The sequence below is a fragment of the Danio aesculapii genome, chromosome 21, assembly GCF_903798145.1.
Source record: "Danio aesculapii chromosome 21, fDanAes4.1, whole genome shotgun sequence".
Lineage (NCBI taxonomy): Eukaryota > Metazoa > Chordata > Actinopteri > Cypriniformes > Danionidae > Danio > Danio aesculapii.
Genome location: NC_079455.1, coordinates 23295866 through 23311606, shown reverse-complemented (window position 1 = coordinate 23311606; position 15741 = coordinate 23295866). Strand labels below are relative to the sequence as shown.

General features: G+C 38.5%; 1 protein-coding gene across 1 annotated transcript; it reads right to left on the bottom strand.

Annotated features, from left to right (window-relative positions):
* Nucleotides 1-436: 436 nt before the first annotated feature.
* si:ch73-112l6.1 (uncharacterized) lies at nucleotides 437-14932 on the bottom strand. The gene is made up of 10 exons (XM_056446621.1): nucleotides 14770-14932; nucleotides 13195-13279; nucleotides 12658-13118; nucleotides 11218-11533; nucleotides 8726-9491; nucleotides 8460-8642; nucleotides 5591-5955; nucleotides 4619-4869; nucleotides 3250-3450; nucleotides 437-3158 (listed from the first exon to the last, which is right to left on the bottom strand). The coding sequence occupies exons 2-10, from the start codon at nucleotides 13246-13248 to the stop codon at nucleotides 2684-2686; spliced, it is 3072 nt and encodes a 1023-aa protein (XP_056302596.1). The 5' UTR covers nucleotides 13249-13279; nucleotides 14770-14932; the 3' UTR covers nucleotides 437-2683.
* Nucleotides 14933-15741: the final 809 nt, after the last annotated feature.

Here is a 15741-nt window from a genome sequence, read left to right as displayed (position 1 = left end):
AAAAAAGGGCAGTTTATTCTTTATCTATTTTCTATCTAAAATGCCTTATTCTTAATTGCACATTTTATACTTTTAATAAATGTCCTGTTAACAGTTCTAAACTATTGTCAGTTTTGAAAATTGACTTAACTTTTGTGAAAGTGACCGATTCATAAAACAATGGAAAAAAGGTTTGGCTTTATAAAGGTCATGTAAATATTCAAAAATTATTGATAATTTTTTAATTGTATTATTTACTTTTATAAATGTCACAAAAACAACACTTTAACAAAAATCACGTAAACGGTCCCAAATTGTCCTTTTATTATTATTATTATTGTTTCATAAAAGAAATGGTTCCTTGTTTCATGAATTTATGTAAGAGGTCACATAAACAGTCTCACATATTTTCCGTTCAGTATGCGTTAGTGTTTAAATATAGTGAGTAAATATTTTTAACAAATCATTAAATACATTTTTAAATGAACTTGATTATAAAAGCAGGTACTAAATATCATTTAATTAACTGAAGTTTTGCCCTAATAAATGTATTATTCTGTTTTTATTGAATAGTTCACACACAAAACTATTTATAAAAAGTGCAATTTAAATACATGAAATGAAAGCAAAAAGTATAAAATAGAAGGCTATTTAATGCAAATACAAAGTTGATGTCAAAAAGGACTTCATATCAGTAAGAATAAGAGTTTGTTGCTCTGCCAGCCAAAGTGCCAATGCTTTCCCCTTGTATGTGTTGCACAAAAAATGTCCTGAGTATCCATCATCTCCACATTTTTTCAGGTTAGTGCAGGACAGTCAAATTTTGCTCCAAGAGAATGAATGTCCCGCAAAGGTTTCAAGTAGTGAGTCTGAAGAATTGATAAGCACTGGCTTTTCACATTCAAAAATCCAGGCCAATCTTCCCTTGTGCAACCATTTCCCTGAGAACAAGTGAAATATTGACCAGTTTGATTTCAGAGACCTGCATAACCTTTCCACAAGCTATTATGGCATCGCAAAATGGACTCCTGTTATGTCCACAAAACATGAAGACATGGGAAAAAGGGAGAATTTGCTGGAGTTTTTAGCCCTACATATTTTCCTGAGTGAGTGTTGTGGCCCCAGAGTGTCAAATATCTGTTCACAGTTTTTGCAGGCCTTGACAAGACTGAAGAGTATAGTTTTATATAGAAAACTATAGAATATTTTATTATAAACAGTTTTGCTCATTTGTTTGTTATCGGCTAGAAGCGATTTGATTACTTCTTTAATGTCTGATACTACGAACCAATATTTAATATTAGACCCTTTTCACATGTCCAGGTTTCTCAGCAGTAGAAGTTAACTTAAAGTCCCCAAGAAATAATTGAATAATTCATCTGTGCATGTCATTAAGAAAAAAAACAGTTTGGCCTTTTAAGTTTTATTTGAAATCTGAAAAAGCACTTCCTGTTTGTTTTCAGTCAATGTATCAGATTACCTGATTTTGTGGTAATGGGCGTGGCTAACGATGCTCCAACTGTCAGTTTTGACAACAAACAGGAGTAGGAGGAGTCAGTTAGGTTCTAATAACTCTTCTTTCTGAATAAAAAATACCTACTTTACTACGTCCATTCAGCCTGCGGTAGAAAAAACAAGCCATGCCTACAGTTTGCTCATTCAAAATTCTGTTTCTCTAAGAACTGCGTCACATTACGAAAAGAATAATGATCACAGCTTCTGGTTCACGGGGACTTTAAAGAGCAGTGAATGGAAGAGTATCACAAACACCTTACAACTAGTTTATTGCAATCTGATGCAAAGATTATCATAAAGTATAGCTTTATAAATCTTCATACTTAAAAAATAAAAAATCTAAATATTAAAAACTTTTGAGGATTTAAGATGCTGACGACCACCGTCTTGTGAAAAGGGTCTATAATATGCAAGTTTTACTTTAATCTGTTTTCATAGCGTAACTAACTGTACCTAACAAGAATTTTGACATTTTATCTGTTTTTAATATTATCTGTATTTATTTGACCAAGCAACAATGATGGTATTGTGTTTTTTCTCTCTCTGTAAAAACAAAACATGCAACGTTTTTTCAATGGCCATATAAATAATACGTTAAATAATATATAAACCCCTCTTTTTTTCTTTTGGGCATGTATTTTTCCTTTTTATGTTAATGGTGTAACCCACCAGTCCTAGGTGAGGTCAGAGGAATGAGGTTTACCTGCATAGCACTTCACTAGCTGGCCTCCTTTACACTCACCCCCTTAAACCTCACTTCCATCCTGCACAAGCTCCCACATGTAATCCACCAGTCCTACTGCACCCAACCCAGTCTGATCTGGGATCGAACTGGCGATTGCATAGGAGTCGGTTGCTCTAACAAGGAGGCTAACGACCATGGCCTTTAGCATCACCAGAGCACATTGAGGTCAGAGGAGTGAGGTTTACCTGCATAGCACTTCACTTGCTGGCCTCCTTTACACTCACTCCCTAAACCTTACTTCCATCCCGGACGAGCCCCCTTGTGTAACCCACCAGTCCTACTTGAGCTGGCCTCTGTTACAATAGCAAAGGCCCTTTATTTATTACCTTAAAATAAAAAGGCCTTTAATGCGATTTCATAAACCACATACTACTTTAAGAACAATATCAGTTAAGAAAAAAAATAGATCTATTTTAGACTATAAAGTCAGTGGATTTTTTTATTTCAGTTTGTTACGAACGGAAGTGTGGCTTCAGTTTGTTTTTGTACACTCCTCATCTCCTCCATCCACTGCTCTACAGTTTTCCCTGAAGTTCTAGCACAAAAGTGGACCCCGCGGAACTGGCTGTGCCCAAACTCTTTTGTTTTCGGATTGCCGCACTTTTTACAAAGATACTGTTCAAAGAGCCGCTTGAGAGGTAAACCTCGCTGGGCAGCTTCTTCCTCTGCCTTTCTCCGGCGCCAAGCAGTGGTCCTGGGCACCTTCGGACAAGCAGGTCTGATGGTGAGAGCTCTTTGCTCTGTCTGTAATGGCACAGCATGAGGAGGACTGGGAACCCCGATCACTACTTTAATCACATCACCTGCAGGTCCATAATGAACAGGATTTGTAATGTTGTGTGGTAGAGGAAGTAAAGCCTCAGAAGTCTTCATGCCGTCAAGCCACTGGTGCAAAACCAACTGTTCCCTGGTACTGTACCTATTTATACAGAAAGATGAAACAGTCTTTTTATATGAATGCAAATACAGTTGATATGTTTAGTAAGTGAGTGCCTGAAGTACTGACGCACCACTGGCACAGTGTTCTCTGGTTTATCTCCAGGAGTTGTATCCGTGTACGAGACGAGATGGCAGGGCTGTCCTGGACGATGTCGCGGATCATGCTGTAGTCTCGAAGGATGGCCGTCCACCTGCTCACCCTCACACCGGCAACCGTCTGATCCACAGGGTGGATGTGGGACAGAGCCAGGCAGACAGCTGCAACAAGTCGGCTGAGAGAGAAGTGGAGTAGCAGATTAGAGCCTACAAATTCCTACATTTCAAGGTTATTGCTCAGTCCTGTTTGAAGTTATTCTAGAAATTCGAAAGACAAGAAATAAAATATATCTGAGAAGAACGCTGATTATAAAATAACTGTAAACCTCACAGCTATTGGTTTTAATCTGGCACCTGATAATAAATATCTGATGCATTAAATTAACAAGCATACAATTAGTCAATTCCAAAAGTGAAGGAAACGGGATAGTTTACCTAAAAATAAAAATGTAAATGATTGAGTTTGTTACTCGCACATGTCACTGTGCAACAGGAAGATCAAATTCTATCACCGTTTGCCAATGCTGTGGTTAAAGAAAATAATGTTATAAAAATTCTTCCATTTCTTGCACAGACCTATTGTTTTGGTCCAAAAGACCTCAAAGCATCATCAGGAGCTAGGGGTAATAAAATAGTCTTTCCTGTTGTGTTGTTTTATTATTTTGCCTCATTTGTTTTTTTACACAATTGCGTTTTCCTTTTAAAATGACATTCTAGCTCCTTGTCCATACTGCAGTTTTTACTGCGTTTCAGAAAAATTATTTCAGTCCAGACAATTCAGCCTAAAACACATGATACATGACCATTCACGATCACTATACATGCACATATTTTGGCAGCATCTGTACCTACAGTTAACCGGTTGTGTAATTGTCATTTGAGAGTGGCTTGATGAATCAGAAAACCATGCAGAGAGCAATTATAAATAGCAGTGCCTCCATTTTCAAAAAAGTTTTTGTTTCAGTCCATCTATACTTAAATTAAACACCAGCATTTCCAAAGTAAAACAGGATCTTTGTTATTTTCAAAATGCTCCGTTTTCGCTGGTCAGAGATGCTGGAGTTGTGTGGATACCATAACAAAACTAAAACTGAAACACATTAGTGTAAATAGCACCTCAAAGTGCCGAACTTTTTATGGCTTTTTATGGCTCACCAATAATAAACTGAATGAAAAAAATGAATGAAAAAAAAAACAAAAAAAAAAAACAGCTCCATCTTGTATAGCCCAATGTTAATTAAACGAACGCCTTTTTTTGGGGTGAAATATTCTCTTCAAAGAATAATTGATAAAAAGAATCCAAATTTTTTGGGTGATAATATAGTGTTTGTCTGACACACTCACTTCTTCAGACCATCGGTGCATGGAGTCACAAAGGCATCAGTGTGGTGGTTGCTGAAGTGCAGTCCATCTTCTGGATGAATGGGGAGGACGACTCCACCTTTATCATAATCTGACAGCTTATCCCAGAGAGCTATGATCTCATCCACCTTTCGCTGTGTGACAAATCCTTGATTTCTAAGCTCAACCAGACTGTTAGCCAGGTTAATAACATGATTATAACCTGGAACACCGTCAGGCCCAACGCACTTTTCCTGAGGAAAGAAAAACAGAATGACCCATTTTAAATCTTATAAACTTAAATGAGAACAAACACATTGTTGAAGAGAAAAAATCTATGATAAATGAAGGCAATTTGCATGGAAGATGTGGTTAAAGAGCTTCAAGAGAGCTTCATTTTTGCATTTATGTATTTGGGAGAATTGTAACTTTTGTTAAAACTTTTTGTGAAATCTTGCTTTCACTGTAAATCAATAATTTGCTAGCATGATTCTGTACTATTTGAGCCGATTAGCATCATTTTGCAGTATATTTAAATAAAAATATCTCAGTCCTCAGCATATGATATTATAAAAATGTTATATTTACTGGTCAGCTGCTAAGTGAGTTTCTTACTCGTATTTATATCACATGGAAGCTGAATAAATAAGCTTTCCATTGCTGTATGGTTTGGTCATTTGGTCGAGATACAACTACTTGAACATGTGGAATCTAAACTTAATTTAAGTTACTTAAATTAAGTTATTAGCAATGTATATTGTTAATTAAATGTTGACTTTTGATAAATTTACAGTAGAATGTTAAAAAAAAAACATTTTTACCTAATATTCTAATGTTTTCTGCCATAAAAGTAAACTAGATCATTTTGACCCATCAAATGCTATTGCCAAAAATATACCCATGCAGCATAAGGCTGATTTAAGCATTTTAAGGCTGATTTAGTATTTTTTTTTTTTTACACAGAACAGCACTCACCTCTTTCTCCTCCTCTTCCTCCTCCTCCTCCTGTAAGATGCTCTGTGGCATGAACTGGTCCTCAGTGATGGGCTCATCTTTTATGGTCCCAGATGTGGAAGACACGATTGGATCCGGCTGGGATGTGGGGGTGCCGGAGGAAGTGGGCTGCAGAAGAACTGCCTGACACTGAACAGGGTAAACTGGTTTCAGGCTGAGCTCCAGGAACTTTGGTGATCTGAGGTGATCGATGTCTGAATCCTCATCATCCAGGTCTCCCTCCATCTGTCCATCACTCTCGTCTGGAGCATCGGGATCCATGAATTCATCCACCTCCAACACCCTGCTGGTCTGGGAGTACAGATACTCCACCCCGATGAGCTCACCTGCAAAAACAGTATGACTAATTATCTTCTGCAGTTCAGAGAGGTCCACTTATAATGGTATGAAGGTTTTATTTACATCAAATGAAAATTTCATGCAATAGGCCATTTTCAGTCCTGTTTTAATGCCTTTTTTTCTGTCCAATTACACAGATTGAATAAATGTTGAAGATTGTAGACTCTAGATCAATGGTCTCAAACTCAATTCCTGGAGGGCTGCAGCTCTGCATACCATAGCTGCAACCACTTCCAACTCACACCAGCTTAATAGTCTCTAGTAATCTTGAACATCTTGATTATTTGCATCAGCTGTGTTTAATTAGGATTGGAGCAAATCTGTGCAGAGCTACGGCCCTCCAGGAATCCAGTTTGAGACCTACGCTAGACTTAGAGCAGTGCTTCTCAACCACGTTCCAGGAGGACCACCAGCTCTGCACATTTTCCGAGTCTCCTAAACCAAACACACCTGATTCAGATCATCAGCTCATTAGCAGAGACTGAAAGACCTGTAGTGGGTATGACAGACAAAGGGGTCATCCAAAACACGCAGTGTTGGTGGTCCTCCCGGAACGTGGTGGAGAAACACTGCTCTAGATCAAACAACTGCTGGTATGATTGGCTTACAGTATGCATATTAAAACTTTTTGAAAGTTTGAAAGGACTGCTGTGCCCACCAATGCAAACTTCTATATATTTTTTTGACAGCATACACAGATGCTTCTGTGATTTATCTTAAAATACCTATATATCCAGTACATATGTGTAATAATAGACAAAAGCAGAAGCGAAAACAATGTCTGATCCAATGCAGTTGGCAGAATATTGTCTTTTACTTTCATTCTTTCTAAAAATCAAGCATCAAGTTATGCTTTGTTTGTAAACCAGTCCACATTAATATGACGTGAACAAAAGACCATGTTACTGACGCATCGGTGTTTGCATCTCTTGTTATTCATCTACAGCAGGGGTGTCAAACTACAGCAGGGGTGTTAAACAGTTTAGTTCCAAACCTGCTCCAACACACTGAAGCTGCGGTCACACTGGACTTTTCTTCCCATAGACTTCCATTCATGCACACGTGAATGCGGTAGGCCGGAAACGCAAGGTGATGCGTCAAGTTTCGCAGGTCGCAGGTTGCGAAATTGCATCATGTGACTGCGTGAGACCAATCGTGGATTAAAACATGACCTCTATGAACAGATATTTAAAACATGGAACAATCGCTCGCTTTTTTTAATGTCTAATCATCTTGTTGAATCCTGCCCCTTTTCGCACGACAGAATTTCGCATTATCAAACTCGTGTGACCGCAGCTTGACCTGTAGGTTTCAAAGAGGCCTGAAGGTCTCAATTTGTTTAATCAGGTGTGTTTAATAAGGGTTAAAACTAAACTGTGCAGAGCTGCGGTCCTCCAGGAACTGAGTTTGACACCTGCGATCAACAGAATGTGTGAACTGTGAACTGGTGGGCAGAGCTAAGCAGGTGTTGATCTTCTGCAAAGGTAGAGTTTCGACATCTTAAATAATAAAGTGGTGCATTCCACAACCTGTCCTTTTGGCAAGTTTTTGGCAGATAACATCTTCAATAAAAGATTTTTTTAGATTAATCAGAAAGCTTTGAGACCTGAAACTTCTGTAAGAACTGAGATTCTAATCAATACAATGACATTCAAGAGTTCACACTTAGCTGATGATTGATAATAAGGCATGTTTGGCATGCGGTCCCGGATAAGAGCCCTGAGCTCAGAAGATCCTCAAGCCCGGGACTCCCTCCCGTTTCGTAGGGCAAGAGGGGAGTCGGAGCGGAGGTAGGTCTCAAGAATCCCTTTGTATTCATTTTCGGCCTGTTCTTTGATTATTAGTTTGTGTACTGAAAGCTTAGTACTAAATGCTCATATAAGGTGCCAATTTGGTTTATTCAATTCACTTATACCACATGTCTTTGGACTGTGGGAGGAAACCGGAGTACCCCGGGGGAAACCCACGCGAGCACAGGGAGAATATGTAAACTTCACACAGAAACACCAACTAGCCCATCTTGAAAAGGGGACGTTCTTGCTGTGAAGCAACAGTGCTAACCACTGAGCCGCCGTGACATACTGTCCTGGATTAATCTAGGAAAGAGAGGGAGGAGTAGGGGTGGATGGGGGATTCTTCAAGATGAAGATAACTAAGGTAAAGAAACTCTGGTTATTTATAGTGAGTTTCAATACATCTGATTGGTAAATAATGTGATAGCTAATACAAGACCAACCGTGGTCAATCATAAGCATGGGATTCTCTTGAAATTGGTCTATAAACAAACTTCACTTCAAGAGAATCTAAGGAATTTAGATTTCTCAGTTACATCCTAGATTTAAAACAGCACTTAAATATAAAATGCACAATAAATGAAAGTTTAGTCAGTTTCAATGTGACCTTAATATGACACAAACTGCAGATGAGCATTGGAAGAAAAACCAGAAGATCATCAGCGGCAACAAGAAGAACGTCTCTTGCATACTCATACCAGTGTACTCTTCTGAGCTGTTGTGATCCTCAACTAGTTTACAGCCTAGAAGCTTTTGGCTCATCTGGTTAGCATAGCGCTGCATTGGACTGACTTCCTCAGCAGCAACAGATCTGGACTTGTTCCATTGTACTATCCCATCCACCAAGTAAATATGGAAGTGCAAGTCCTTTGTACTTATACCTAAAAAATAAATAGAAAAGACCTACTTATAAAACATTTTGAATTCACATTGACACAATTCACACATTATTAACGTGACAAACCTGGAATGAAATGTTTCAGGTGTTTGTGAAATAATTCTACTGATCCGACACCACGTGCGCAGCTGTATATGGGCAGACTGAGCCCTCCTCTGGTCACCTCTTTAACCTTCTTGTAAAGCTGTATGCCTGGAGGATCCTGAATACACAAAAGATGGCGTTGTTGAGCTCGCCAGATTTCCCCCATCTTCTCTTGGTCCATCAGTTTGTTCCCTGTGAAGTCTGTAGCTTCCATGAACTCCTTCAACAGTTGTTCAATGAGCTGCCTGGTCACTTGAGCTCCTCGTGTTTGGTGTCGACAGTGTCTTATTAACTCTTCAGCAGTGGGCTTGTTGGATACTTTGCCATCTGTAGATTGATGCATCTCCTGTTGCTTGGCTTCATGGAGTTTTTCAACATCTCCTTGGTCCCATTCAAAGATACAGGAGAATAGCCGTCCCATGAAGGTGCCATAAAGTGGGTGGTTTTCTGATGTAATGCCTGCTGAAATATGCTGCATGAACTGCCAAGCGTCCAGCCTAATGATGAGCCGGTCCCACTCGGTGAACATGGCTGCCGTTTTTCCTTTGTTCGTGGTGGAACAGCAATCACGGTTTACATAGAGGAGTTGTGGAGGATGTTTTCCGGCTCGCTGGTATCGCTCCATCAAGCCAGTGCACATGGGATGCAGGTCCTCATCTTCGGTTTGGGTCAGTACACACATTAGGACCTGCTCATTTTCATTTCCTACAGTTGTGGTCCACACAGCTGAATCCTGTTTCTTGGTGACCTAATGATGAAATAAAAGAATAATGTAAATTCTATAAAACTGGATGAATTTCAGTGTTATATGGGTTATTAAAAGGACATTAAAATACTGTAATATGTTCACTCGCCGGTCACTTTATTAGGTACACCTGTTCAACTGCTCATTAACGCAAATTTCTAATCTGCCAATCACATGACAGCAGCTCAATGCATTTAGGCATGTAGACATGATCAAGACGATCTGCTGCAGTTCAAACCAAGCATCAGAATGGGGAAGAAAGGAGATTTAAGTGACTTTGAATGTGGCATGGTTGTTGGTGCCAGATGGGCTGGTCTGAGCATTTCAGAAACTGCTGATCTACTGGGATTTTCACGCACAACCACCTCTAGGGTTTACAGAGAATGGTCCAAAAAAGAGAAAATATCCAGTGAGAGACAGTTCTGTGGGCGCAAATGCCTTGTTGATGCCAGAGGTCACAGGAGAATGGCCAGACTGGTTCCAGCTGACAGAAAGGCAACAGTAACTCAAATAATCACGTCACAACCGAGGTATGTAGAAGAGCATCTCTGAATGCACAACACATCGAACTTTGAGGTTCGATGTTGAATTCACACAGGCTCACCAAAATTGGACAATAGAAGATTGGAAAAATGTTGCATGGTCTGACGAGTCTCAATTTCTGCTGCAACATTCGGATGGTAGGGTCAGAATTTGGCATTAACAACATGAAAGCATGGATCCGTCCTGCCTTGTATCAATGGTTCAGGCTGTTGGTGGTGTAATGGTGTGAGGGATATTTTCTTGGCACACTTTGGGCCCATAAGTATCAATTGAGCATCGTGTCAATGTCACAGCCTACCTGAGTAATGTTGCTGACCATGTCCATCCCTTTATGGACAAAAATCTCTGAGGAATATTTCCAGTACCTTGTTGAATCTATGTCACGAAGACTTAAGGCAGTTCTGAAGACAAAAGGGAGTACAACCCGGTTCTAGTAAGGTGTACTTAATAAAGTGGTCGGTGAGTGTATATTGTAAATATGCAAAAATTACCTTTACACAAGCCATATTAGGTCATTTATTTCCTCCACAGACTCTTAATCCAGCAAATTATGATTTTCTTTCCATTTATTTAATACACCTCTATAGAAAGCAGTTAATTTAAACAGTAATAATATTTCAGAGTATTATTATTATTTTTAATTTTGTTTTATTATATTATTTTTTATATAGTGAATATTATTATTTTGACAATGTTTTTTACCAAATTATTGGAATTTGATGAACTTAAGAAACTTGTTTCAAAAACATAAAAGTTATTTTAAGCAGTGTAAAGCAGCATATTTTGCTTCCAGTTTACGCAGACATTAGAGCAGTCAGTTAGAAGTGAGAGTTATTTCAGTTTGTTGATGTACTTCCAAGTGAAACAGAACATTGAGTGGGGGCACAAAGAGTGGTGGCTTTGTTTTGTGCATCATTTCCTCGTAGCAAACTACTGTTAAGAGATGCATAGTTAAGGACGCTATTGAAATTGACAATGGTTAAGGATGCTATAGAAGCTCAGAAATTGACTTCAACAGAAGTACCTTCACTCCAAATGTGAAAGAATTCTCAGATGTTCAGAAAACAAACATTTATTTTCAGTGGAATAACTTGCATGGATTATTTTATTGATCTTAATTAATAACAATGTGAGAAAATGAACACTGACTTTCACACAGGCTTTAAATCTGGTGGTGTCTGCTCACCTTTTTGACGGAGGTCATCTTCAGGATGGAGCCATAGACTGAAGTAACTCTGGCCTTCAACTCTCCGAGCCGTGTAAGTGCATCTTTTGCATAGACTGCCAAAAGCATTGATGAAGAAGGCACTGGTATCATCTGCGGCACTTTGACCATAATAGCACTGAGATCTTGAAATTTCTGCAGTACAGAGAGGTACTCGGCAGCCTGGGCCACCCACCGCTCTTTGTGCCGAACACAAAGATGGCGGTACAGTGCCGCTGCACTCTTCCCTGGTGTCTGACACTGCATCATCCGAACCAGCTCCTTATCACATGACAACCTTTCAACAAAACACAAACAAAAATAAATGAACCACTCGCTTTTAACGGAGTATTACAATAAAATATAAACGCATAGTTTATCCAACTAAAAGTACACTTTTGTCCTCATTTATTCACTCTACACTTGCGTTTCTTTCTTCTGTTAAACACAAAATCATTTAAAGAGTTCGCACTTAGATATGCTTAGCATTTATAGCAGGTTTGGCATGCTGTCCCAGGAGAGAACCCTGAGTTCTGAGATATTTGAGCCCAGTGGGCTCCTGCCCAGTCAATAAACATCAGGAGATCCGAGATCAGGTAGGTCTCGAGAGCTCCCCCTTTAGAAAAGGGAGGAAAAGGAGGAGATGGGGTGGAAGGGGGGATTCTTTCAAAACAAAGATAGAGCAGTAGGGAGAAATTATCAATTTATAGTAAACTAGGATCACTCTGATTGGATTATTACTGATTACAGATGAGCGGTCAGTCGTGCTCAATCATATCGCGTGCTCCTCTCGAAATTAGTTTATGAAACTTCACTTATTTTGAAGAATGTGAAAAACCAGTAACCATAGTATTTTTTTCTACAATGGATGTCAGTGACTACTGTTTTCCAACATTTTTCAAAACATTTTCTTTTGTGTTCAACAGAAAAGGAAAATTATCAAGGTTTGGAACCACTCAAGGCTGAGTAAATTTTTTTTTTGAGTCATCTCTACCTTTTATTGGTAAACAACACTGAAAAATGCCTATTAGTTTAAAGTTTTCCAATATTTTGTGATTCCCAGATTTTTTTTGTTTATTTAACCTTTCGAATCATACTTTCGGAGCTTTATCTCTGCTACTGTATGTCAGATTTTGCTACAGAAAATTTAACTCAACAGTTGTAGAATAATAATTTATTGAATAAGACATAATAATTAATGAAAAATTATATTAAATAAAAAGTACTGTCAGCTATGTTACATAATTCACAATAAGCTACTGAAAATGTAAATTCAAGTCAGTTTGTTAAATGTTTCAAAATCTGAAACTGTCAAAGCAAAAATCAAGGCCCCATAATGCAATTTGAAAGTAAAATTAACTAAAAATACCCATGAATCACAAAATACAATAAATTGTACAGTTTTAACTAAACTCGGCTAACCTGTAGGTTAGGACTGCTGGAAATTTATCACAATGAATGGGATCCAACTGATCCATAATATCTTGCGACCAGCCCGCCACCTTCTTCCTACAGGAACAGCACTCCAAATACTCTGTGACCATGAAATACCAGCCACTGATGTCCAAAACCTTTCTGACGGTGTTGTGCAGCCCACAAGGCTTCAAATGATTCCCAAGACGGCGACAGTTTGGCTTTGTGCACAACAGTCTATATGCCCACATGCGACAGGGCATCCATAAGAACAGCCTGCTGTGGAAGAACGGCTCAGGAGAAGGAGGAGGCTGTGAATATTTTGATGGGGGTCCAGGATTCGACCACCACAGCTGTAGCGGTTCAGTCAACAACAGCTTTCCAGATGCATCTCTGCTGAACAAAGCCTTACTGACCCAGGGTTGCTGCTCTTTCGGCAACGTATGCTTCCAGCCCTCTGGTAGTAAAAGCTGTAGGTGAGAGAGAGAGAATACTGTTCATTCTATACTATCATTCAATAAGGGCTGCAATTAGAACTTGACTTACATCTTCGTTGGGATCAGGTAGCTTTTTGATTGCTTGTGTCTTCTGGTCATCCATTTGTGATGAAGACTGGGATGTCTTGCTCAATCTGCCATATAAGAACAAAATCAATTAAAAATTACTGAATGTGTCAGCACCAATAGCTTAGCGGTTACTGACACATGGCACTAAAGTCAACCCCCCAAAGTCAAGAAACATACAAACTGTGCAGGGCTGGGAGGCTCGAGGACCAGAATTGATAAGGTGTTTCAAAATATGAATAAACAATATAAATACTAGGTATTTATAACTAATAAATACTAATGATTCTAAAGTAACACTGAGCTTCTGTTATGACTGTGTTGAACATTTCAGAATCATGACAGGTATGATTATGCAAAACAGAACATTTCGGTCATAACTTATTCACCCGCAAAACTGAATGCCAGTGCTGTTAATATTCCTGGATTACTGCGGAAGTAAGCAATTTGTAAACTACCGTTTTTCCCCTGAGGCTTTAAGGTTTGTGAGGTTGCATGAACTGACTGAAATGCATGTATTGATATTTTATTTATACTGATAATTAAGCTGTGCTAGATTATGAGCGTTTTTTGTGGAAACTTTGACTTTCCTTTATGATATTTTGAGTTTTGATGTTTGGAAAAGGTCACTGGGCTTGTTTTGGGCTATTTTTATTTAGCCTTTGAACTGGTTTTGACACAGACCTGGCAACCATATGTTTAACACACACACACAGACATTTTGAAAATGTTCCCTTACAGAAAAACCACATGAGCGTGATCACATTTTTTCACATGAAAGTTCCAAAACCACGTTTCATATGCGTTTCACATGTGTACCACATGTGATTTTAACATGTGATAGAACATGTGAAGCTCATGTGACTCATGCATTTTGTAAGGTTTTTTTAATGCATGAACACATTTTCCAAGAGGTCAAATGCTGTAGGTGGTGTTGCAGCCCTGTTTGGTAGGCTATAGATCTGGGCTTTCTGCAAGCCAGTCAAGTTCATCCACACCAGACTAAGTAAATATTTCCATATGGGCCTCACTTTGTGTTCAAAGACATTGTCATGCTGAAAAAGAAAAGAGTCTTTCTAAACTATTACAGCTAAGTTAGGAGCACAGAATTCTCTGGAATGACATAGTGTGTAGTGTGGAACTTAGATTTGTTTTCACTAGAATTACTGGAATGGCCAAACCTGATTTTAGGGGCACTTTATTTACCAACTGCACATCATAACTGCTTAGGGCATGTTATTACTGTTGGTATACTTTAAAAGTAAGCACAACTAAAACAAAATCCAATACCAATATAGTTACAGTACAGTTTACAAAAGCACCGCATATTGTATTATCTAACGTTAAACTACAAAAGCATATTGCTCATTCATTAATAGTTTATCTGTAATTATAGTAAAGAGACACGGTCGTGGACGCCTAGGCGAACTCTTTCCATTAATACAACAATCTGCCATGATAAGTAAACAGCACACACATTTCTTATTACACTAACGTTACAGTGTTCCGAACATACGGGTGAAACAAAACCGGGTGAAAATAACCGAACAAGTCTTACCTTGAGGACGCCTAAAACCAAACCAGATATTACCAGCTCACGCAAATAACTATTAAATTTGTCTTTTAAGCAAATGTGTTTCGACAATTTAATGTAGCGCACGAGCAGTCGTGTTTATGGACCTCACATGCAGCGATACCACGAGCAGAGACATATTGCAGAAGGTGGAGACTTCCACTTATATAGGAGTGAATGGGGAAAATAGTAGCGTAGCGCTCAGCACGTAAAGGCCAGCCCTTAACCTGAAAGAGCCAATAGCATTTTAGACTCGGGCCTGGAAGTCCCACCTCTCTGTTAAAAAGGGCCAACCACTTCTTTCATAGTATAGTCGGGTTTGTTTATTCTGTACTGCGAATGCGCACTTCTTCAGCCCTACAGTGAGACGTTACTCTTGTTTTTATGATGTGCACTTCGGAGGATTCATTTTTATTATATGTTTTTCTTACAGAAGAAGTTAAAATTGTGTATAATAAATCGTCATTGTTTGGACAACGAGGAAGGAAAGCAATGATGAGCATAACAATAAAAATATAATATTAATAATAATAATTGTGACGGTTCATTCCGCTGTGGCGACCCCTGATTAATTAAGGAATTTAACCGAAAAGAAAACGAATGAATGAGATGTTATGATTGAATGAATGAGAATTGTTATCATTGAGTTAATAATGAGTTGTTATAAATGAATGCATGAATGATAATTGTTGTTATTATTTATTTATTTTTACATTCACTTCTACTGTTAAGCATATAGGCTCCCCCTATGGGGCTGAATAGCACTTTTATTTTCCTTTGATTACACATTTAATTGTAGAAGTCTGTATTCTGCAATACTATTGTGCAAACAGGCATTGCTTAAAGGGATAGTTCAACCAAAACTAAACTAGTTTCAAATCTGCTTGACTTCCTTTTTCTGTTGAACACAAAAGAGGATATTTTGAAAAATGTAGGCAAGTATTGACTTCCATGTTA

Coding starts and splice junctions, on each gene's coding strand:
- si:ch73-112l6.1 (XM_056446621.1), bottom strand. CDS start 13,248: ATGGATGACCAGAAGACACAAGCAATCAAAAAGCTACCTGATCCCAAC. Junction 8,643..8,725: donor CCTGAAACATTTCATTCCAG/GTTTGTCACGTT, acceptor TTTATTTTTTAG/GTATAAGTACAAAGGACTTG. Junction 4,870..5,590: donor AGGAAGAGGAGGAGAAAGAG/GTGAGTGCTGTT, acceptor TTCTTTCCTCAG/GAAAAGTGCGTTGGGCCTGA.